Below are 25,775 nucleotides of genomic sequence, written 5' to 3' on the forward strand. Positions count from 1 at the left end.
GCCTTACTGCCTGCAACCAAGGGAGAGAAAATCTAGGGCCTTTTGTTTTTATTTACTTCTTCTAATGTAATCCTTTATACTCATTTTCTGGTTATTATCTTTCACCTAATTACATACATTCAGCCCCTCCTCTGTTTATTGCACCTCTTGATCACTCTTACGATCTCAGCCTATGGGCAACAACAGTGTGTGGAGGTAGGGCTGGCAAAACACCAACCTATTTGTTAAGCAATTTAAAACTTAGATATTACACATTTGCAAAGAAGACAAAGTACTTCCTACACTAAGTATTTCCTACAAAGCAAACCATCCTTAATGTACCCGGAAGCATCAGATTCTGGGCAGCCGTAGAGTGTTTTGCCGTATCTCATATCTTGCGTGTTCAAAGTAATAATAAAGTATACTTTCCTCCAGAAGTATGAAATAATGCGACAATTTGTATAGGTACTGGATACAGTGATATATTTTCTTGGGTGGATCCATAGTTTTTAGATCCAAACAGTATAAACAGCTCATTAGGAGTCAAAATTCATTGAAGTTCACTCAGAATGTACAATTCATTTTGTTTCCCCCCCTTGAAAAAACAAAACAAAACAATGGTCTAGTCCAATGGCCCATTCAAGCACTTTTCTTCATCTTACCCATAAAAGAAAGACAAGCCACACAACACAGTAGTAGTAGTTAATAACCTAGCCATCATGCACAAAATGGTGCCTGATTCTCTAAAAGAGCCTTCCCCAACCTGCTGCCCTGCAGGTTTCTTGCACTAGAAGTCCTATGAACAACTTTGACAGTGGAACAGACTCCCATGAGAAGTTGTGGATTCTCCTCTCTTAGTTTTTAAGGAGAGGTTGGGTGGCCATCTGTCATGTGTGATCTAGTTGAAATTCCTGCATTGCAGAGGGTTGGACTATACAATTCAGAGTTTCCCAACTTGGGTCTCCAGCTGTTTTTGGACTACAGTTCCCATCATGCCTGACCACCGGTCCTGCTAGCTAGGGATGATGGGAGTTGCAGTCCAAAAACAGCTGAAGACCCACGTTGTGGGGAACTCTGAACTAGATGACCCTTGTAATTGCTTCCAACTCCCCAATTCTATGATTCATGGAAAATCTTTTTCACACATCTTATATCTGCAAAAATATATGGTTGGCTCTTGGAAGGATAAACGTGTGGATTCAATGTGCCTGTGTCTTATTGATTGTTGCACTGAACCTGTTCCCTGAGCTCGCCTTCTCCACTTTCTCTCAATCCCAGTTGCCAAGGAATATTTTTTGGAAGACATGTTATGTAACACTGATAATAGTTAGCTGGGTCAATCATGAAATGTAATTTATGAGACACACCAAAGCCTTTCAAGGATAGTTAAAATAGCATGTGCTCAGACGGAGGAGTAAACAGGTTCATTTTACCTTGATCAAATGTTGATGAATGCGGCTGGGTTTTTAATATATATATATTTAGCTCACTCTCCTCTTAGCACGTAATCTGCTCTTGGAGCTTTTTATAAGCAGACTTCCCTAAAGATCTGGAACACTTTCTGCTCTTCCTTGCCAAGCAGCTGTCAAGAGTCAGATGTCAAAATACTACTAAATGGAAACCATGTCTTAAAGAAAGAGGTGGTGGGCTTATTGCATATTAGGTAAATGAAAGGATTTGTTTGGGGAGGGTTGGTGTAGAGTTGTTGGTTAAATAACAATTGCAAGATGAAAACAATATGGGTTTAAATGTAGAAATGCCACATCTATGCAGGTGACTTTAAGCACTGCATGAAATACCAAGCTAACTTCAAGTACGGATATATCAGAGAGTTTGGGCCACTTTGTATATATCAGGGATTATAGTTTAGGCGAGAATCTAAACATACGTTTTATTTGTTAAAAAAGTTTTAATCTAAACATACGTTTTATTTGTTAAAAAAGTTTTCCAAGGTTATCTCAGCTTTGCTTTCATTTGTTCTCTCTGGCAATTTCAGTATTTGAGGCCAATGTTGAGGAGTTGCAGAGTTTGCACCCCCATCGTGTAGGCAGCATTGGGGCTGCCCCTGTGGCCGACCCCTCTCTACCTCCCCTATAGATGAAAACCTGGCTCAGCCAAAAGGGTGTTCACAAACATCACTGATCAACTGATGGGCAGTGCCTGCCAAGCCCCTTTCAAAGCACTGCACAAAGAAGGGGTTTCTGAAGACCCCTTCGGGCAAAAAAGGTCACCTGGTATCATTGTGACATCAGGTAATTGACACTCAGCAACCTTGGCCTGAAAGGGGTACAGGAGAGAACCATCCGCTCCAGTGCACTAAAAGGGCTCCCTACCCCTGGTTTTGCGTTTGATCTGGGCCAGGGGCTGGCAAAGCTTTTGTGGCTTGGGCCGGTTCACGGTCCCACAGACGCCGCAGTGGGCCGGTGTGCTCACGTGCGCACACATGCACAAACGCTATTTCTGGCGCGGAGGAGGTGTGTTCAGCTTCCCATTGGCTGCAGGAGCTTCCTGCAGCCAATGGGAAGCTGGCCAGCATCGCGGAAGGCAGTCCCCGCTCTGCTCTGCACCGGTTTAGCACGGCACACGGGAGCCGACCGAAGTTTTGCTTTTTTAAAGCATCTAATATTCCAGTCCCAGGAAGGGTATTTTTATTCCTCCTTTTTATAGGTGCAGGAGATGATTTCAGTGGCCTTTGTGCTCTTATAAATGTGGTGATAAAATGATATCTCAGATGTCTATGAAACAGGAACTGATTAGCCATGGCAATCCCGTGATCATGATGAATTCTTTGTGGGATGGTATAAACTATAAAAATCCAGAGACAAGCCAAAGCCTCCTGTAGCTTTCTTCCCCATAAACATTGCATTGTTCTCATCTGGTATCTCCCTTTCCACTAATAATAGTGGCGTTGTACTAGGTGCTTTTTAATGCAAACATTGTAATCATACTCTGCATTGTGTATTGACTAGGATTTGAAGTACCTTTGATTTTTTTTTAAAAAAGAAAATGTTGTAGCAAAGATTAATGTTCCCAGTCGAGTTACACCCATTTATTTATACCACTGTGCAAGTTGGATGAAGAGGTTTCTCTGTTGATATATATTTACACAAATTAAATTTGCATGTTATGTATATTGTTGTTACCTGTTGTTACCCCTTAATAAAGTCAGTGAAACTTCTTTTAATAAACTCTCTTGTAAAATCCACAGAGATAAGAAACTCTCTCTCACTTTTCCTCCCTATTAAAGCTGGCCTTTGCCGGAGTTTGATCCAAGTCAGATCCGACTAATTGTGTACCAGGACTGTGAAAGAAGAGGGCGAAATGTTTTATTTGACTCCAGTGCTAAGAGGAGAACTGAAGATGCCTCCGCCTCGGTGAGCAATATTCACACTAGTATGACTGCCTTTTCCCCTCAACCCCCCCCTCCCCGAAATGCAATGCAAAGTTAATTCATGCAGGCTTCAATAATAAATTATTTGCATCAGTAGCCATGCTTTGAAAAGAGATATTCAAAACGCTACGTTTAAAAAGAGGTTGTGTTTGCAGTGCATTAGTGCTTCAGCTGTTCCTCCTAATTGCTTTACTGTTACAGCAGTCTCCTCTTTTTAACCTAGCCCTTTGTTATATCATATTTCCTCTCATAGGATCTCTCCTTTTCCTGTAGCTTTAGGAACAGCCTAGATGGTGAAAATGCCTTCACTGTTTATTCCCTTACTTGTCTTCTGGCAAGCCAGAATTTAATAAAGTTTGAAAATAATTCCAGTGAGGGTGAATCAGGTGCACTGTAGAACAGCAGAGAGGAACCTGTGGTCTTTCAGGTGCTGTTGGACTACAGCTCCCATGATCCCTGACCATTGGCTGGGTGGGGCTGATGGGAGTCCTATAACATCTGGCAGGGCACAGGTACCCCAGCACTGCTGTATAGATGATTATTAGGACACTTGCATGCTTGAGGGTTATGCATCGACCCAGTTTTCACGTAATGCTTAGCAAAAGTTGCGGCTTAGCACTGAGCCGGGGGAACTTCCAAACTGTGGGCCCACTTTCCCTCACAATGCTGTTTCCCCCAAACCATACCCGCCTGCCTTACCCCTGACATCATACGTGACATCAGGCAGGAGGCGGGGAAAGGTGTGGCCTGCACACTTGGTTCATGGAGCTTGTAGAGATAAAGATCTGGTCTACCAGGCTAAAAAATGTTTTGCGCACCTGAGCCTTATCATGAACAAGCAAATATGCAGCCTCCCAAAGAGAAAATTGTGGCTGCTTTGGTCCTGCCACCGCCACACTGCTGCGAGCTAAGCCATGGTTTGGCTTAGCATTGCATCTGAACCTTGATCCATTGTTTATCTTGCCCCCAGTTAAATCACAAACTGTAGCTAAGGTTTGTTTTGTGGCCTACCACTCCTTGTTTTCCTGAGGAAGATGAACCATGAGCCTGGGTTTGGACATAATGCTAAGCCAAACTAGCTTAGCTCACACCAACTCAGCAGCAGCAGGACTGGAGGAAGAGTGGAGCAGGTATGGTCACATGGGAACTCATACATGTGTTCAAGCTCAGCCATGGTTTGGCTTAGTGTTAAGTGTGAACCAGATTCTGTCTCTCCTCCAATCTTCTCCCTTATACCGGCATTTCTCCCCACCCGTTATTTGATCACCCCACCACCCCTGTCTCATCAGCTTGGGAAACATTGAATCTATTACTTGGATGTATAGATCGATCTTTTAAAGAAAGAAAAAACTTTTAAGGGAGGTACTGAAGAAGTGTGGAAATGTACTGTTCTATCTCACAAGCATACCTGAAGGAGTGTCTCCACCCCCATCGTTCTGCCTGGACACTGAGGTCCAGTGCCGAGGGCCTTCTCGCAGTTCCCTCGCTGCGAGAAGCCAAGTTACAGGGAACCAGGCAGAGGGCCTTCTCGGTAGTGGCGCCCGCCCTGTGGAACGCCCTCCCACCAGATGTCAAAGAGAAAAATAACTACCAAACTTTTAGAATACATCTGAAGGCAGCCCTGTTTAGGGAAGCTTTTAATGTTTAATAGGTTATTGTATTTTAGTGTTTTGTTGGAAGCCGCCCAGATTGGCTGGGGTACCCAGCCAGATGGGCGGGGTATAAATAATAAATTACTACTACTACTACTACTACTACTACTACTACTACTACTACTACTGGGGATTCCAATGATGGCATCTCTTCACATGCAAGGCCCTGGGCCTTAAAATAAGTGTTAGCCACATACTGAGCCCTTTGACCTGTAAGTAACTGCAGAGTACATTTCCGAAGCGGAGACATTATCTCTTTGTAGACAGTGAAGTTGTTATATTTCATCTCTTAGCAAAGTGGCAAATGACTCCTTCACTTGACGGCATACACAAAGTGCTAGCTGCATCCCACGGCACTTTTGCCCTTTGCAAGAAAACACTGTGTGGGACAGACGTTTTCTCACTGTGAAAAGAGCATCTGTTAACTGCGTTTTAGAATTCAATGCCTTCTGCCTGTTGACCCCCACATGTCTCAGCATGATTTATAGCTCCTGGCCTTCTCCAGTAGAGTGTCGGCTTTGTTGGCTTAGGAACATGGAAGGTTTGGACTTGAACAAAGCTGTCCACCATAACGGGTGGAGAATCAGCTGATTTTCAGAGCATGTATTTGTGTGGGGTTTGCCCGCCCACAGACACACACGAGAGGGCTATGTCCGCTTCCCCACGCCTGCTGGAGTGAAATTTCTCGCTTAGAGGGACACATGGCCTCAGGAGAAGGCCAGGCAAAAGAAAGTTAGGCCTGCAATATATTGCCTGTCAACACTTCTTGATAACAAACAGTTCTGCTGAAAAGAACACTACTGTGGCAGTCAAAGCATGCGCTGTACCTTTTAAATGTCGGCATGTTTCAAAAGGCAGTTCCATGTGCGCAGAATGAAAATATCTCTTAAGATCACAAACATTTACATAGACGTATGACCAAGAACGGCTTCTAATTTCATCTGGAGTGGCTACTCCTTACTTTCTGGGGCCTGAGCTGTGAATTGCTTTGACACTTACAATATCTCTGCCATCCTGGTCAGCCTCCTCCCAAACTGGTGCCCTCAAGATTTTGCTGGACTACAACTCCAAGCATCCCTGAACATTGGCCAGTCTCCAGGTGACTACCTGCTGGTTCATAGAATCATATAATTGTAGAGTTGGAAGGGACCCTGAATATCATCTAGTCCAACCCCCTGCAATGCAGGAATATGCAACTGTCCCTTACAAGGATCAAACCTACAGCCTTGGCAATATCAGCACCATACTCTAACATTCTGAGCTATCCAGTCTGGTTGCTGGAATTATTGTCAAGAATGCTAGACAATGTGAACCTTAGTCCGTAGCTGTCAACCTTCCCTTTTTTTGCGGGAAATTCCTTTATTCCAGCACTGTTTCCCGCTGCTATCCCAGATTGTTAGATATCTTGTAGACTGTCCCCGGGATAGGTGAGGCTGCTGATCCCTTATTTTCAAATCTGAAAGTTGACAGCTATGCCTTAGTCTGATCCATCTAGCACGGCTCTTACAGCCTTAAGCACGAATGTTGTTGTCAGTAGTAGCAGCAGCAAGAGCATCATTCATTTATTCAGTGAACAGAGTACTGTACAATAATCCCTGCCCCCCAAGTGCTTACAAATTAATTTTCAACACAGAAAAGCAGCAGAAGAGAAGGAAAAGTGGAGTCAGGCTTAAATAAGGAAGGAACATGTAATACTTTCAGATACATTTACAAAGCTTTCACGGAAAAGGTTGGTTTTGGGAAGGAATTTGAAGGAAGAGTGGTGGCACCATTAAGGTGTTTGGGAGGCTAGACAGGATAACTAAACACTCATCAGTTGTGCTTTATTATCAAGAGACCCTGAACAGGTATTTTTGTTTTTTACATTTAAGATACAACATTAGACCATAGAGATTCATGGTTTGGGGGCTTTAACCTTGAAAGATTGAAGTCAGCCCATCCAACATCAAGGCAATGAATTATGCATGTCAGAAACATTCTTAGGCAACCTATCAATCATTAATAAACCCTTTATTTATAAACTGCTACTTTTAAAATGAACATTATGAAATTAAAACTCCTGCCTTCTGTTAGATGCATGTATTTTTCAGGTCTGGGCAAATCTGGTTTGTATAAATATTTGTTTATCTTTGTCTCATGAAAGTGTTACTGGCTTTTGTTTTGTTTTGCCTTTTTGGCTGTAATTCATAAACAGTTACCAGAAGCAGACTCAAACCCATCCTCCAGGCAAAAGGAAAAAAAAAAGAGTTTAGCAGTCCAGACATAAGTAAAAATGAGTTTAAATTTGCCATTTATATTCCTCCTTTCTCTTTGCAAACTCTCAAGGCAGCTTACAAACACAACAGCAAAACAAAAAGCAGTTTTATGTTAATGAACATTTTGATTTCTTGTGTGTGTTTTATGCTTAATCACGAATCAGTGAAAGGTGGGGGGTAAATTGAATAAATGAATAAAATATGTCATTAATGACTGGCCTAAGTCCATATTCAGGGCACAAGTCAGAGGTCATGCCATGGTCTAGGGCAGGGGAGGTCCAGAGGGCAGCTATTTTATGTGGCCCTCCAGCCCCCATCTTCCTCTCTACCTCTTCAGTAGGTTGGAGGAGAGGTTCCCTTCACCCTGGCACTGTGATGCAGAGGGAAATTGCTGTCTCTGCTCTTCAAGGATTGCCTGCCAGAGCCCAGGTGTGGCTTTTGTCCTCCATATTGTCCTCTCTATAGCAAGCCTAACACTGTGATGGGGATGAATGTGGTACCGTATTTTTCGCTCCATAGGACGCACCGGACCATAGGACGCACCAGACCATAGGAGGGGGAGAACAGGGGAAAATTTTTTTTTCTTGTTCTTCCCCTCTAAAACAAGGTGCGTTCAAGGTACATTCACCAGAGCTTGTGGGGCTGGCGGTGGGGGGAAGCGCTGCTTTCCCCCACCGCCAGCCTCAAAGATCTCTGAAGCCTTTGGAGCGCAGCGCCCCGCTGCCCTGCAGAGGTTTGCGCACAGCCGTCCCCAAGCTAGAGCAGTGAGACGGAGCCCTCCGTCTCGCTGTTCTGGCTTGGGAACAGCCTTGCTAGCCTCTGCAGGACAGCGGGGTGCCTTCACCCCGCTGCCCTGCAGAGGTTTGCGCGCAGCCGTCCCCAAGCTAGAGCAGCGAGACGGAGCCCTCCGTCTCGCTGTTCTGGCTTGGGAACAGCCTTGCTAGCCTCTGCAGGACAGCGGGGTGCCTTCACCCCGCTGCCCTGCAGAGGTTTGCGCGCAGCCGTCCCCAAGCTAGAGCAGCGAGACGGAGCCCTCCGTCTCGCTGTTCTGGCTTGGGAACAGCCTTGCTAGCCTCTGCAGGACAGCGGGGTGCCTTCACCCCGCTGCCCTGCAGAGGTTTGCGCGCAGCCGTCCCCAAGCTAGAGCAGCGAGACGGAGCCCTCCGTCTCGCTGTTCTGGCTTGGGAACAGCCTTGCTAGCCTCTGCAGGACAGCGGGGTGAAGGCACCCGCTGCCCTGGAGAGGTTTGCGCGCAGCCGTCCCCAAGCTAGAGCAGCGAGACGGAGCCCTCCGTCTCGCTTTTCTGGCTTGGGAACAGCCTTGCTAGCTTCTGCAGGACAGCGGGGTGAAGGCACCCCGCTGCCCTGCAGAGGTTTGCGCGCAGCCGTCCCCAAGCTAGAGCAGCGAGACGGAGCACTCCGCAGTGCTCCGTCTTCCTGTTCTGCCTTTGGGCTTAGCGGCGCAGCCTGCATTCGCTCTATAGGACGCACACACATTTCCCCTTAATTTTTGGAGGGGAAAATGTGTGTCCTATAGAACGAAAAATACGGTACATGTCTGCTGTGTGTGTGTGTGTGTGTGTGAGAGAGAGAGAGAGAGAGAGAGAGAGAGAGAGAGAGAAAGAACCGTGTGGCTGTATTTGTGTGTAGTCTGCATTTGTGACAAGGGGGAGGTTATATGCGCTTTGTGTTTGACAATTGCGGTGTTTGTGTGCGAGAGGGAGTTATTTGCAGCAACTTGGGCCATGACTGTTGCTGGTATGCAGAGGGTTAATCAGTCTTCCGTGTGGCCCCTGTGCCAAGAACCTTAAGCTGGAGATGTTAATGGAAGAAAGATGGGCCTACAGCAAGGTGATAGGTTACAGCAAGCTTGTAGTAGAAAGTGCCAATGGGCTGACATTTGTTATTGGATAGCAACAGTGGGAATGCTCAGTGGATGCTTAGAGATATTCTAGAAGGGGGACTTGATCCAGATAGTAAGGTTAGGCATGGGAAGGAAGAAAAGGGTGGATCTAAAACGGAGGGGAAAACTACTGAGATGTAGTAGAGAAGGGTTGACTTCAAGCTGTGTGGATGAAGCAACACTTAACAGAGTTTGAACATGTTGAACACTCTGTCAACCTAAGCACTGAGTCGTAGGCCATAATTTTAAGCAGATTAATCGGATGCTTTGCAGTTATGGTTGTGAACACTGTACACCAAACACTAAATTACTGATAGGATCAGAAATGGGATATGCTGACTGAGTCCTTTACCTTTAGGCGACCTGCCTGAAACCAAGACTGCTCCCTTGTAAGGTTTCGGTTTCTGGAGAACAAAGAATAGCCACTGCCATTGACCTCTTTGGCTGCCGAAAGTGCACAAGGACAGGGTCTGGCCTCAGAGGAGAGCCTTGGGGTCAAATAGCGGAGCTAACCAGAGTTAGAGTTCCCAGCTATGTAGAAATGGAATCGCCAGCAAGCCTCCTTGTGCTGCTGCTTCAATGGGCACGGCAGATGGTGCTAGCAGGACGGTGCCTGCGGGGTTTATTTATGGCACATGCGTGCTCTTCTTGGGGACAGGGATTCCAAAGTTCTTTTATGCTCTGCACTTATTCTGTAATCGCTTTTACAATGTTGGAAGCACGACTTGAGCTATGCCGGGAACACGAGTCGACCAGTTCCCTTTGTTGCATAATATCTGGTGGCTTGTTACATCTTGTATTTCATTGACATTCAAATCCGAAAGAAAACCTCACACAGGAGCAGGGACACCTCAGATATTTGATCTAGGTGTCCGGCAGGTTACTCTTCAGCATATGCTGGGTTCTAAAATTGCACATCTTAAAATTTGTCTGCGTTCTGCATTTTGCAAATGATTTGCTTGCTGGCAGACTGCTGACAGTTGGCATCCAAAAGATTGTGACCATTTGACCTCTTTTTACCACGGGATCCTTAAGTTCATTGCATTCTACTGTAAAGGCCAAAGGTATAATCTTCCATCGTGTTTGAATCAGGAAATGATCACTCTTAAGACATTGTGTTCAGCTGTGGCTTTGAAGAAAGCTGTGTAGGAAGCTTATAAGAGGTTCGTGCATAGACTTGATTAGTTAGCTTGAGGAAAATGTTTTGCCATCATAGGAATTCTCTCTCATATTCATATATATGCTTTGCTACCAAGTGTTATTAAGAAAACTTTCAACATCAGCTGAAAGCTGCAGTGTGACTTGCCTGCAAAAGATGTTGTAACCCTGTGGACTCGGTGTGGTTTTATCACATGATGCTGTGCCTAGCCCAAGACGCTGTTGTTTATCAGAGATAAAATGCAATTCTAGTTCACGGGTTTCTAGTGAAGTCATATGATTGTCATTCACATGTTTTCAGCCATTGTCTGCCAAAAAAATTCAAGGCAGTAGCAATTCTAACTCTGCACGAGTTCAGCATTGTCTCTTTAATGATCAGCTTCTCATAATGGGAGGTTGTTCTTATGAAAAGAAATGAATTTTTGTGCTGCAGCCATAAGAAAAGAAAAGGGAGTTCTAGCTGGCTTTGCATAGGCTAGGCTGGCTGCCATAAGATCAGTACTGAGAAACCCTGTGGCTCTCCAGAGGTTTTGGACTACAACTTCCATCAGCCTCAGCTAGCATGACGAGCAGTCTGTGATGATGGGAATTGTAGTCCAGCAACAACTGGAAGTGCACAATTGCCACCACATTTGCTTTAGATATTAACTTCTTTACCTTCCAATAGTTCTCAAAATAGGAGAACTGCAGTGCAAACTGCTGGGGGGGGGGGGGCAGAGGTAAGCTGCTGAGTGAGGGAGCCCTTTTTCCTTAAAATATTTCTTTGCAATTGCAGTCCCCATTCTCATAAAAATGTTCTGTTCCGGTGTTTGCAAAATCTATATCACAGGGAGAATTTTAGGTGATGATATGATGAATAGCTGCTCCTGTGGTTCTCTGAAAGCAGTCTGATTGCATGGGATTTTATTTTTTTTACCCCAAACTTAAATATGGAAGAAAAACGAAACCTTCCCAGGTTTTGCATATTTGTCCCTATTGAAATTCATTTTGATAATTTGGACCCAGTTCTCCAATCTGTTAAGGTCATTTTGAATCCTGATTCTGCCTTGTGCGGTGTTAACTACCCTTCCCAGTTTGGTGTCATCTGCAGATTTGATGAGCGTCCCCTCAATTCCTTCATCCAAGTCATTTATAAAGAGGCTGAACAACAATAGGCCCAGGACAGAACTCTGGGGCACTCCACTTGTCCCTTTTTTCCAGGATGCCGAGAAACCTTTAGTGAGCACTCTTTGGGTTCGTTCAATCAACCAGCTACGGATCCACCTAGCAGTAACATTGTCTCTGAATCCTCTGAGCCTAATTCCCCATCCCTTATAGAACTCAGGTTGAAGAAAACCAAGTGAGAATCCACAGCCACATGCAGGACAGCAACTATACATACAGAGGGAGTGGTTATGCATTTTGATATCTGTGAGGTAACAAAGGATGAATTAACACAGAATTCTCCTTAGAATTTAGAGCTCACTTTTATCTTCCACATTTGAACACCATTCTTCCTTTGGAACAACTTCACTCCTATGTTTAAATATATAAACACTGATTCCTGCATTGCAGGGGATTGAACTAGATGGCCCTAAGGTTCCTTTTCACTGCTACGGTTCTGAGATATGATTTATGAAATGTTGAACATTGGATTTGTGTATTACACATCTATCTCCAAAGCAAAAAGATAAGACTTATTGAAATTATTCCTATTTTGCAAAATGGTTGGCTTAGCTTCCAATCTCCATTCTTTCACTAATGCTAAAATGCTTGTGTTCATCTCACTAGTTTTCCTTTTCTATGCCCCGGATGCAGGTGATCTGTATTCTCAGAACACTGTTTTGAGGATTACTAAACGCAATGTAACAAATACAATTTTTATTCCACCAGAAACTCTGCAGCGATGCTCAGATGAAAGTCATTGGGAAATGTTGCCAGCTCAAACCTGGAGGTGACAGCTCTTCCTCTTTGGATAGTTCAATTAATTCGTCTTCTTCCTCTTCCGAAGCAAAAGAACAATGTCCAAAATTTCAGGTGAGAGGTCTCCCTTTTAACTGTATCATGCTGGCATTGTGACTTGTATTGCATGTTTGAAAACATTGCCTTATTAGGAAATGGCTTGGGCTCCTGGTGGAGGGAGTGAGCCCGGAAGCTATTCTTTGGTGGTTGTCCAACAAAACAGATGGCTGTTGTCATGTAGGACTGCAAAAGGAAACTATCAGAATATCAGCAGGATGAATGTTCCTACAAGTGGCTTATTTGAAAATCATTCATAAAGAACAATGACCAATGAGCCACTAAGAAACCTGGGGCAAGGATGTACCAAACAAATGTGATAGTATAGATCAGTCCCTTCCTCTCCTTGTCCTCCAACAAAGATGAAACAATTTAACCAGGAAACAGCTGAAAATGCAGTTCCCCATTCTAACAAAGGCCCAGGGGATGGATTTACATATGTTGCCAGCCATCCCACAATAAGTTGGCCCATTTCTAAATTTTCCTCCAGAAATGTGCTGCATAGGTTAAGTTTTCATACAGGCTGGTGACAAAAATCCTCGACTTACTTTCAGATGTTTGTGATTAACGCTGAAGTTTTAGCTTTCTCATGAGTTGTGAAAATATTGTTCACTCAAGATTCCATCCAAAATATTAATAATACAGGTTTTCTTAGAGTCAGAATCCGAATGGGACCAGGAATCCCTCTCAACTTAGTTTTTGCCAGTCTGCTTCAAATCCCTGCAACAGGGTGAGCTCCCGTTGCTCTGTCCCAGCTTCTGCCAACCTAGCAGTTCAAAAGCAGGCCAGTGCAAGTAGATAATTAGGTACCACTGCAGTGGAAAGGTATATGGCATTTCTGTGCGCTCTGGTTTCCATCATGTTGTGCCAGAAGCGGTTTTGTCATGCTGGCCACAAGACCTGGAAAGCTGTCTGTGGACAAACACCAGCTCCCTCGGCCTGAAGCAAGATGAGCGCCGCAACCCCATAGTCGCCTTTGACTGGACTTAACCGTTCAGGGGTCCTTTACCTTTACCATCCTAAAGTTCTTCCTTTAACTATTTTGTAAAGCCTTATTCTGTAGGGCTTTTTTTTTTTTTTTTGGCTTTTTAATGTCTTGAAAAGCAATTTTAAAACATTCAACAGCGAATTTTTGCTTGCTGGCAGTTTAAAATGCTTATGGCAGTGGCACTCATTGAACTTGAGTTACACTTTATATAAGAGGGGAGGTTTTGGCCACCAGTGTAGCCAGAGTCATCTGACTGGGTATATTTCTGTCATCTCACCTTGCACTGATCACAAGTGTTTTCTGTTAAGCCTTCCTAAAATAGAGCTGAGCCTTTACCCTTTGTACTGAAGTAATTCTCTGTTTTAGAGTGGCTGATCCCAACATAACATATTCTCGGGGACGTCTTTAATGTAATGTAATACTAGGCTGCCAAGCTTTAGTAAGCATACATTAGTTGCTGCATTTCATTGCACAGACGCACAGATGCTCACCCACCCACACACAAGGTCATGCAACTGATTTTTATATTGTGTTATTGCGCCTGAGAACGAAGTTTATATTTGTCTCTCTCCTCATCATGGAAGAGTATTTTGCTGTGGTTTGGACAGGAAGAGACATGGGTTTCTTTGAACAACATTGCTCTTGCACAACGAGAATTGTGTACTGATCCCCAGAGTTGAGGATGCTAGCTTGTTTATGTTCAATACTGGGAGGTTTCCTCACAAAATCTAGCACAGGTAGCATTATCTGACATCATACTATGCACGCAGTTTTGAACAGGCAGGTCACATGTCCTTAGCATTATAATGCTTTGTGAGAGAGGGAGGAATTAGAATCTGCTTGAAGGTAACATGAATGAAGAAATAAGGGATGCCTGGTGCAAAGTTGATGATGCTTCCCAAACTGGATGCTCACTAGCTGCTATGAGCTGCTTCCCAGAAATCATATTTCCCCCCTAATCAATAGGATAATCAGTTCTATTAAGATTTTAAAGTTTGGTATTTGCTTTAGGATATGAGGCAACCTGGAACAGAAGTGGTGCCCTCTTCCCTCACCCCTGGTGAGGAACAGATATTGGGCAAGGCAGTGATGAGACTGGGGAATGCTCCCCCAAATTCATCATCACTTTATCTCACCTCATCCCAGCAAGCACTGCCACAGTGCCCCCCACCCCCTATGCACACTGCTCATGCCTGGAGAATAAAAACTACATTGTGAAGAATTTCAGCATTGTAGAAATGTCACGTGACTGTTACATGCCAATATCCTATTATAAACAACAGGCATTTTTAAATAAGATAATACATTTTACTCAAGGAATTATTTTGTTCTCAAATTGTCATTGCCTAGAGTTGGATCTCGTTGCTGTCTAGTAATCATTTGATTTTTTACATTGTGGCTATTTCTCTTGTACCTGGTTGTGTACAAGATTTTGGTCATCTTTGACTGCTGTTTTGTGGGGGGGGGGAGGGAATTCCAGCCATAGCAGCTGCAAAGCGGGGTGGGGGTTGAACAAAGCCCCGTCTTCCACATACCTTACACTGGGGGTCAGCAAACTTTTTCAGCAGGGGCTGGTCCACTGTCCCTCAGACCTTGTGGGGGGCAGGGCTATAATTTTTTTTGGGGGGGGGATGAACGAATTCCTGTGCCCCACAAATAACCCAGAGATGCATTTTAAATAAAAGGACACATTCTACTCATGTAAAAACACGCTGATTCCTGGACCGTCCGTAGGCTGGACTGAGAAGGCAATTGGGCCGCATCCGGCTCCCAGGCCTTAGGTTGCCTACCCATGCCTTACACTAATAGTATAGGGACTAATTTTCCTCAGTCCACAATGCAGTCTGCTGACAAGCTTCTGAAATACACTGCTGAGTCAGATCAGCATCATTGCTTCTGAGGCGTGATGCAGAAGCATGTGATGTGCTTCTACGCAAACCTCTGCTGCTCTGATGATATAGATGGATGGGTGAAGTACTAGGTTCCTTCCATTAAATTTGTTGCATGGGCTCATGTAGTTCTTCCATAATTACTTCATTGGACTAGCATGGGATGTGATCACAGAAAAAAATGTTCACTTGCTATGGCTGTAGTCTATAAATTAAGCTTAAGATAACCAATTTCGGTTTTGGGTCTTGCAGAGGAAAACAGCTGAAATCAGTTACGGATGACATAAGAACTTGGATACTTGCGTCCATTGTTTTGAAATTTAATAATCGCCAAGACCAGGCTTGTAAATGTCTAAAGCTTCATTTAAGCCTACATTCTATGTAAATTTCACTTTTAACCTGAATCACAACATCCTGCATGTCTAAAACTCTGCTATTGGTACTTGTCAGCTTAACAGGTCTTCCCTTGCAAGTAGTCCCTGCGTGATAAATTTTTCCGTCCTCTTTATTTTTGTTCTACATGAACATCTGTTTAGGTAGTTTTCTTTACTAAACTTATTAAATCCTTGTTTAGTATGGGATCTTTTTTCCCCTGCCAGAAAAGACATTCCAAGCTCAGCCTTTCCCACTCAAGGTTTTTGTAAACTAACAGCTGCTGTGAGATTCTATGGCCATAGTCTTAAACATTAATATTATTGGAGACCTCACACTGATCTACATGCAAGACTGTGTTTTGACTGAGGTCTTTGTCAGGGTCATCTTAATAATTAAGCACGGCTCCAAAATGTGAATAGCATGCTTTGAATTGTGGTTGATATTAGTTGCCATTTCTTCTCCCAGTTTTGTTTCATTGAATACCACATTTTTAAAGATTAGAATATATTTCAGATATGGTGGAAAAACAACCCAGGTGCAGTATAAGCCTTTTCTCAAACCCACTGTCCTCAAGAAAGCAACTCCCCCATCCTACCAGACCCATTGCTCGCTGTAAACATTTACAGGAAACTCCCTGTTTGTGTGTGGGTTGCCTTCTGGGTTGGCAGAGCACAAGTAAGCCCATTCTGCCCCATTCTGGGGCCAAAAATGGTGCATGCGCCAGAAGTTTCATCAAGAAAGTATACATTACCCTGTGGAATGACACCTTTAACTGGTGCCAAATAATTGTACTTCCTTTTTAATCAGGTGTTAAATGTGTGTGAAACTCCAAGCCCTAATATTTTAATGCAGAAGCTGCCAATTAAAGATTAAGAGCAGATCGAATGCAGTGAATTGAGGTGTTCATCTAATTTGTCCTATCTTTTTGTGCTATTCTGCATAAATCCTTCATGGGTTTTAACATGTACATGTGGCTGGAGAAAAGTATAACAAAGTATAACAAAAGTAGTAATGAGGTCATTTAGTGAAGGGCCAGTTCCAATAGGCTCCACCCCAATCCAGTTGCCTTCTCTGGCACTAAAACAGAGGAGGGGGACATGTTTCAACCCCCCCTCCCCACTTGCTTATATGCTGGTTCAGGATGAGTAGTAGGTGAGTACACAAACTGAGATCATACCCCGGTGCCAAAAACGTAAGATCAGCAATGGTGGGTGGGTGAAAGATGCAGATACAGGAGAATTGAATCATAGCTATACAAAGATTATTATAGGTGTCATGTGCGTTTACCACAGAGTGACAAATGCCTAACCACTCTTTAGATCTGTAGTGCAAACTGCACAAGATATTGATCACATCATTCCCCCCAGGTGCAAGGTTTTCCTTGCAGAAATAGTGAGCACAGTCAATCCAGTCTCAAACAGGATCCTGGCCTGGGGCTTTTCTTTTTTTGGCAGGGATTGTTGTGCCCCGCTGTGCTTCCAATCTGAATTGGCTTGCAAACCTCATGGAGAAAATTCCCATTCACTACAATGAGAATGACGTACCATGTACTTTGGCACTGAAATTTAGAAGTATTCTGGTAGGCAACCTGCCAAAAACGTTGCATTTCATTTTTCCCCTTTATTATATTTGATTATTAAATGAAAATGATGTTTTCCTTCATTTCTACAATGCTTCAGTTTGGTGCTCAAAATGATCAAGCACGCAACATAATAATTATAGGCTTATTCTTTTTCAGGGTTCCCGGTGTTCCTCAGATGCAAATATGCTTGGGGAGATGATGTTTGGCTCTGTGGCTATGAGCTACAAAGGCTCAACCTTAAAAATCCATCAAATCCGGTAAGGTTTTACTTTCTTCAGTTTGAAGTTTAGAGCACTGGAAATAGGTATGCTAAACAGAATTGTCTCTAGTCCTGTGCACACAATCAAACAATATCGAAAGTGTGTTGAGAAAGGAGATGAGAACAAGTTTGCAGGCCTCGCCCCTGTTCTTTATGAATTGTCCTTTGTACATAGATGTTGAAGCACGAAATTGAAGTACCTTGATTTTTACAAGGTACAGGCTGCACATTCAAACCTGTACACTTTGGGGTGCACACCTGCAGGCATCTGAATGCATCTTCTGATCAAGATGTGGAAGATCTTCTTGCATTGCAAAGGGAAAACAATGAAAATTCATATAGCCTTTTTTATTTTCACAACTTAAACAAAGGAAAAGATCCCCAGGTGTATGAGAATTAACAGATGAGATCACAGGAACCCCAAAAACAATGAACATGGATATATAAAAACGAACATGGATGTATAAAAGCAAACATAAATGATAGCCACTGATGTAACTGTTGTGTGACAGTTACAATTTATCTAAGCCTCTCAAATGTTAGGTGAATCTACTGGATTGCATCCTGTGTCATACTTCATCAGAAACAAAAATGGCGAATTTTTCGCAGTTGGCAGCTGGAGTGTGTGTTGAATTTATCTGATTTGGCTGAAAACTGACAAAACTGTTTTTGACAAATTTACGTTCTGAGCTTTAATTGGGTGCCTCATTTGTCTCTGTAGTATTGTAATCCTCCTGTAGCATGTTATTTTAAAACTGCTTTTCACTTCAAAAACACACTCCGGTGTTGTGTTATGTAGAGAGATGTTTTGGTATATTCCATGAAAACACCTGGTTGCTCACTCTGTCTAACTTTGCTTCACAGCTCTCCTCCGCAGCTCATGCTAAGCAAAGTTTTTACAGCTCGAACTGGAAGCAGCATCTATGGAAGTTTAAACACGTGAGTACAATCAGTGTGTGATCTGGGTGGGTTTTAGGTATGAGGAAGGGAGGGAGTGGGGTATGGCTCAAACTCTTTTTAGCTGCTGAAGGAAAGATTGTCACCTAGCTCCTGTTTGCTCAGAGACCCCTGCCTCACTGTCATAGGACATAAGAGCGGGGGACGAGGAATGTATGCAGGGCACAGGTAGAGATAATAATAAAATCAAAAAGTACTGTAACAGAATACAAATAACCGTTTCTGTTTGTCCCCTCCCTTTGCAGGCTTCAAGACAGTCTTGAGTTCATTAATCAGGACAGCAATACTCTAAAGCCAGACCATAGCACAATTATGAATGGACTGCTTGGAAACATAGGTAATTAAAAGCGTTGTTACTTCCTTGGAATATTTGCACCGTAAGGCCTTTGCAGACTGATAAACACATTAATCTACATGTGTATAATAGAATATCATTGTTTTAAAGAAACGGTGTGGTCTAAGAGTGGGACAACTTTTGGCCTGAACTCAGATGTAGCTCATTTCCAGGAAATCTGAAAACTGGAATATTCTGTGACTATTTGGCTTGAAGTTTATCAGTTCAAATCTATATATGGCGAAGGAAAGGCATAGTAGCTGATACACAATTTAAGCTAATATGAATTTGATGGAAATGGACATGGTAGGCTCTACTTTAGAGAACTAAGCACAGAACAGCACAGATATTATTTCCCCTTAGGGCCTCATTTATTCTCAGAATTTTCTGCCTGTAGTCATAAAAATCAGGAGCAGCTGGCACAGCGAGGCTATTTTACAGAGCCACCGTCCAAATATCAGCATCACTGCTGCTTGCTGGTGCAAGGCAGTGGCGAGATTGGTGCTGTGTTAGTGCACCAGGGGGAACACCAGCCCTGACCTCACTGATTCCCTGCCCAACCCCAGCAACACCTCACCCTGTTCCTGATAAAAACAACGTAATATGTGCTTGCAACAAATATACATTTTACAATGGGTGTGTCATACAGGAACGCACATCAGGAAACCAGTGGTGGTAATTATGATTGTTGCTGCCACACAATTTGTGAAATGGCCTTCAGTCTTTGGGACTGAAAAGTGCAGAAGCAGGAAGAGCTGGCAGGAAGAGAAAGTTGTTGCACTTTTCGCAAAAATACCTGCAGGATGCTAGAGGGCTGACTTTTTTTGCTTTTGTGATTTCCTTCTTACCATCTTGAAGACGGTTATGGAAGTAAGATGGTTTCAAGGAGATGGTACCTTGGGCTTAAAGCAGATGGACAGTGTGGTCTGGCTTCTTTAAATTTGGTGCTAATCAGGCATACGCAAACTCGGCCCTCCAGATGTTTTGAGACTACAGTTCCCATCATCCCTGACCACTGGTCCTCTTAGCTAGGGATGATGGGAGTTGTAGTCCCAAAACATCTGGAGGGCTGAGTTTGCCTATGCCTGGTGTAAATGCACCTTTGTATTAAATAAATACAAAGGATTGGGCGAAACATGCTCAAGTCTTGAGAGTTGTTTTAAGATTTGCTTTTGCATAGCTATTACCTTTCAAATCATATACAAAAAATGATGTTAAGGAACCCTTATGGTTAAACATGCCAGGAAACTGTACTTCGCTGATGCAGAATGTTAAGATCTATTTTAAAAGAAAGGGTACCTTATCCAAACAGTACCTTGACGTGAAAAGTGTTTGTTTTTTATTTACCTGATATATTCACCCATCCCATTAATTAGAAATTAACCAACAAAAGAGCTACTGACACATAACCCCACATGTACACCATATACAAGAATATAAGTTTCACCACCCCACCCCTCATCTCCCACCTCTCTTCTTCCCCAACCTTATACTGAATACAACACTAATGTCTCATATCAAATGATCTGTAGAAATTGATCTGTAGAAAAGAATTTACAACTTAGGGGGGGAAAGACAATGTATGTACTTTTGTAAACCAAGAAAATCTTTAATATTTTTAAAGAGCCACTGGTTCTAAATACACATGAACTGTATTGAAAATTCTGTCTGTCTTACTCAGTTTTGCATCTCCTTAATTTCTCTATTGGAATTGCAATGTGAATTTCCTAAACTGAATGTGTGGCCTCCGAGGCTACAGCTGAAAACTGGAGTAACCAGAACTGTCTATGGACTCTATAAGTAAATTTTGTTAATGATGTAAGTCTGAATGAAAATCTAAATGAGTTATTCAGGTAATAAGCACCTACTTTCACATTTGGGGAAAATATTGAATATTTGTATGCTGTATTACAGGAGGATTTTTGCGCGGCATACTATTTGAATGTTATGTACGCCTTTTCCATTGCCACTTTAGAAGGACAGCAATGAAATGACCAATTAAATGAACTTTGGTGTAGGGTAGTTACTGAGAGATTGAGTTTCGAATCAGGAAGTGGCTGGTTTGAATCTTGACTGTCATTAATTCACTTGGTGACTGTAGGCAAGCCACCTCTTAGCCTCAGTATCCACTTCTGCAATATGGGGGTAATACTGCTGAAGTTAAAGAATGCACATGAAGCATTGTGAAGCACATTTGGAAGGACTATAAAAATGTTAATTTTATTATTAGCACTACTATATTGCACAATATTACTTCTAAATTGTTAATGAATGCCTGTTTAATTGCATTCATATAAGACTGGCCTGGTTCTTCTTAGTACTGTCTTTATGACTTTTGTTGCCAATTATTTTTTAAGCATTACTTAATCAATGTGAAGAATGAGCTTTATTAATCACGATTATTTTCACTGTTGTGTTAGCTGCAATTAGGTGCCCTTATCCACGCAGGTGTTCCCCAGCAGCCTAATTAATCTTCCATAATTGCACTGTGCCAACAAACAGAACAATATGATGATCTTGTCAAAACTCTCTCCTTTCCCATAAGCTATATCATTTACATTTTCCTGTTTTGGTGCCATCTGTGTGAACAGAATTATTTCAACACCCACAGTTTATCAGATTAGTTGTTTGCTGTTTAGAATTGTGCTTTGGGCTTTCTAATGGCCAAATCAACCTGGCCAGCTAAAAGGTCAATCTACCGTGTACCCATATAGCACCAGTGGGATCACTCTGTATAGTTAAACCATGTGCTCAAATACCCTTTAAAGCCATTTCTTTAATCGATATCACTCAGCTTTTAGGAATAGATTAGCTTTTTAATAGGCGATTAGAAATCAAGAGGATAAAGCTAAAGTGATTTTTTTTACACTGTGTCACACCTTTATGTGCATCTCAAATTACTAAATCAGAAGTACGGTTATCGTGATAATGTTGCTTTGGGGTGAATTCTTCATCTTGCTATAGATATATATATTATGGAATGCTCTCCCCAGGGAGGTGCGACTGGCATCTTCATCATACAGTGGTACCTCGGGTTACATACGCTTCAGGTTACATACACTTCAGGTTACAAACTCCGCTAACCCAGAAATAGTTTAATAATTTTCTTCAAGATGAGAACAGAAATCGTGCTCTGGTGGCGCGGCAGCAGCAGGAAACCCCATTAGTTAAAGTGGTGCTTCAGGTTAAGAACAGTTTCAGGTTAAGAACGGACCTCCAGAACAAATTAAGTACTTAGCCCAAGGTACCACTGTACACCTTTAGGCGCCAGGCAAAAACCTTCTCTTCAACCAGGCCTTTGGCTGATTAACATCCTATACCTTTTAAAAGTGTTTGTGGGAGAGGGGATTATTGGTTTGTGGGGTGTTTTTGTTGTTGTTTTTAGCTTGTATTCTTATGTTGTGAACTGCCCTGACATCTACAGAACAAATTCAATAAATAATAAGCAACTAAATGAAATAATACTCATGCAGTGGTTTCAAATGATCGCCATTTTGTCATATGCTGGTGTTTTAGAGGTGATCTCAAAGAAAACTTTCAGTAACTTCACAAGTGTTGTTCCTGATTTGGTAAAACTCTGATTTAGAGTGGGACTGGGAAGACTGTCACCCTGTATATTGGACAGCAGGAATGGACCCTATGGGTATCACAGAGGTCCTCAGTGGGTACCACGTTGGGAACCATTACTGTTAGGACAGTATCAGTACCTAGGGAATGAGTATTATAGTCTTTGATTTATAGGGATTATATATGCAAGCAACCTTCCCTGAGTCAAGGAGTATCAGTGGGGCATGCTATGGCCAGTAACAACAATTTCAGAAGAGAAGACAATAACATCTGTAGTGAGGGTGTGCCAAAATAGGGTCTACTCAGCAGTACTTGCTTACAGCTCACATTTTAAAGCAGAGCAATCGAAAGAGTCAGGCATAGCAAAAAGGAGTTAATCTGTAACCAGAACATTTCTAGAAACAAAATTAAATAAAAAAGAATACTTGTGACCCATCAGTCTTTGCCAGTTCTTCATTTGTAAAGGTTACTGTGTGCTTTAGTAGGTTGTTGTGTACATGCCAACTTTTCCCAGCACACCTGGTTTTTGGTGGAACGGTTAGTCCTTGCAATTAAGCTTCCTTTTAAGACAACTGATTAGCAAAAATGGAAAGAAAAGAAGGCGGATTTTGTGGCAATGCAGCCGTTTGAACTTTAAAAGGAAAGTGTTTGTGTGCTTGGGGTTAGAACTTCAGACACAACATAGAGCACAAGCTTCCATGTGCTCCATTGAAAATATTACAAGTTTTCTGGTTAGTATTAAGTGAAAACCTTCAAGGAATTGCAAAGACTGAAGGAAGAGGAAGCAAAGGATACTTATTCCTGTTTCCCTGCAGTGAATTGATTATTTGAGAAGCTGAATTGAGTTAATAAAATGCTGTGTCTGTGACCTGTCCTTCAGAACAAGGAATGCTTCAGTGAGAGATTGGACTCCTACTTCTTTAGAAAAGAAGGAAAGGCTGGATCTCCTCATAGCTCTGAAGTGACCACTGGGGAAAGGGCAAGCCATAGGTGTGCAGGGTCTCAGTGCAGTTATTCTGCTGGCTCCACCCCAGTTATTTGGATGTCAAGATAGAACTCAGCCCTTAGGAGTAGTGTACCAAATGGGGCTGAGAGAAAATGTGCCAAAGTGGTTTGCGGCCTCTGATCCCATTATTTCTCATATACACACAGAGTTTTTATTCCCAAGATCACTTTAGATAATGAATTATGGGTTGTGAAATTGAAATAATCATGGTGACAGAAAGTGCTACTGAATTGTCTTCAAAGATAGTTTGGAACTCTCCTACCCAGCCCTGAATTGATTTGTTGTGTAGTAAATTAGTACAATTTAGATATATATAAAAACAATATGCACCTCAAACTCCTTTATCAAAGTAGATCATAGAATTGTAGAGTTGGAAGGGACCTCGAGGATAATCTAGTCCAACCCCCTGCAATGCAGGAATCTTTTGCCCAGCGTGCGGCTTGAACCCACAACCCTGAGATTAAGATCCTCATGCTCTACCGAGGGAGCTATCCTAGGTGTGTTCTTTGCTGTCTGTGGGTCTGCATTTGTGTCGGCTTGAATCCTTTCCCCCCCTCCCACAGAATCTGTTCTGCTTTACTAACCTCATTCTTTCATATATATTTTACGTTTTGCCATGTAGGTTTTTCACAGCTTTGCAGCCCTAGGCGGGCATTCTCTGAACAAGGTCCGCTCCGCCTCATCCGGAGCGCCTCTTTCTTTGCAGGTTTGCTATGTGCTGTGTGGATAGTCTAGTTGGTGTGACAAAACTGAGTGGATTTCGTAGTTTGGCCTTGGAAATAAAATACCGTTTCTAAAAATCTCTCAGGCATAGTTTACGCAGTGGATATGGATCACTGCAAAGGTTATCATAACATGTTTAAATTTCAAAGAATGTAACCCTTAATCTCTATTTCTACTCAGGTAATGATTTGGATGGAGCTTACGAATTTCTCAATAAAGTTTGAAGAAGAAAAAAGCAGGGGGAGCTTGTAAATTCCAGAAAAAGGAATTTGCCATTAACTGTTTAGAGCTTGATTCAATAGGAGCTCCATTGTAAAAACATAATTATTTCACTGTTTGTATAACACTGAAATAAAGAGTATTTCCCCCGCTTCTATTAGCCGTGTTTTATTTCCATGCCTGGTTTAGATTTTCCCTTCTACAAATCTGGCAAATTTATGATTTCAAAAATGAGTATGATCAAGAGGCTTTTGATCTGGTGGATGAAATCCTAGCTTTGTTGGAGGCAATTTGGCTAGGATTTCATCTCTCTGTTTAGTAAGGACTGGCTGCAAATGCAGATAGCTTCATGCTTAGTTGAAGAAGCGATAGAAGTCTAAATCCAAATTCCATCTGTCCTAGAGCACCCACTGTACAGCTGTTTGCTATAAATTTCTTCTTTAGCATCTGCTTAGAGCTTGCACTGAGTGCTTTTGCTTCATAGCTAACTTGCATTTTGTTATGTTCTTCCACTTGCCTTGAAATAAAGAGATGGGCTTTGGCAAACACTTGTCTGAACACTGGTCCAATCAAGTGCATTGGCTTGATCAGCTTTGCAGCCTTTCTTGGTGATGGGTGTGTGTGCTTTGCTGTTACTTTCCGTGTCCTAAGTGAATGCAGCCAATGAGCATGATTTATTTTGATAATTAAACCGAGCACTGCAAAGCCAAAGAGAAGCGTCATGTTCTCGTGCTAACTGGTGACTTTATCTGCATAGTTCACAGCAACCCTATGGACATGCCTGGGAGGGAGCTGAATGAAGACAGAGACAGCGGAATTGCAAGATCTGGTAATGTTTTTATCAGGAATATAAGGCCATTACACAAACTTTCCCTACTGCATATTGATTTGGCTTGTAATTAAAGTGTTATTTGTTTCTGCTTCTTGACCTCTCCCTAAGATGTGTTTCCCTTAAAAAAAAAAAAGTTAACAAGTGATTTATGCTTTACATTGACCCATTTCCTATATAAATCCTGAACCAAGCCATATACAGTATTTTCCCATATATTGGGTAATACTTCTAAAATATGCCTGGCTTTTTAAAATAACATTTAATATTAAGAGGATATTCAGCCCTTGGATATACAAAGTGAAATTGGTTCACCAATACTGGAAATTTTAAATAACGTAGGGCTAAGGTTGAAAGGTGGTGGAGGTGGCCCCAAGCCTGTGAGTTGTTACTGAACATACTTAAAGTACCCTTAATGTAAGCCAGGGATTTTCATTGCCTCCTTGCCAAATCATCAATTCACGTTTAAACCCCTAGCTTATGTTCTGTCAAAGCTGACAAGTGCACAGAGGCAAGTTCCCATAGGCTGAATGCACTTGCTCTTTCAACTGTGCCCCAGAAATGGGTGCTGTAAAGGGGCCGCCATGTCTACACCCAGGGCACTACATGCTCCCCTCCAAACACCTCCTTGGTTTTACACAATACTGGGGATGCACTTGTTTGGTGAGGCTTCTGGGATGAAGCAGAAATGGGAAGTGTCTTGCATGGACCT

General features: G+C 42.5%; 1 protein-coding gene across 5 annotated transcripts in view; it reads left to right on the plus strand.

The window, feature by feature from the left end:
• Nucleotides 1-25,775, plus strand: part of FNIP1 (folliculin interacting protein 1) — an 87,556-nt gene that overhangs the window by 36,502 nt on the left and 25,279 nt on the right. For 3 of the 5 annotated variants that reach the window (XR_013391912.1, XM_028718021.2, XM_028718022.2), the window contains exons 2-8: nucleotides 3,227-3,353; nucleotides 12,210-12,353; nucleotides 17,326-17,426; nucleotides 18,293-18,367; nucleotides 18,631-18,722; nucleotides 23,915-23,998; nucleotides 24,992-25,063. Coding sequence is in view for 4 of the 5 variants with exons in the window: in XM_028718021.2 (XP_028573854.2) it covers nucleotides 3,227-3,353; nucleotides 12,210-12,353; nucleotides 17,326-17,426; nucleotides 18,293-18,367; nucleotides 18,631-18,722; nucleotides 23,915-23,998; nucleotides 24,992-25,063 (695 nt within the window). In the remaining variant the exon portion in view is untranslated. The remainder of the gene's footprint in view (nucleotides 1-3,226; nucleotides 3,354-12,209; nucleotides 12,354-17,325; nucleotides 17,427-18,292; nucleotides 18,368-18,630; nucleotides 18,723-23,914; nucleotides 23,999-24,991; nucleotides 25,064-25,775) is intronic. The other 2 variants (XM_028718023.2, XM_077924524.1) reach the window with 2 other exon arrangements.

Source organism: Podarcis muralis, chromosome 2 (assembly GCF_964188315.1).
Source record: "Podarcis muralis chromosome 2, rPodMur119.hap1.1, whole genome shotgun sequence".
NCBI lineage: Eukaryota > Metazoa > Chordata > Lepidosauria > Squamata > Lacertidae > Podarcis > Podarcis muralis.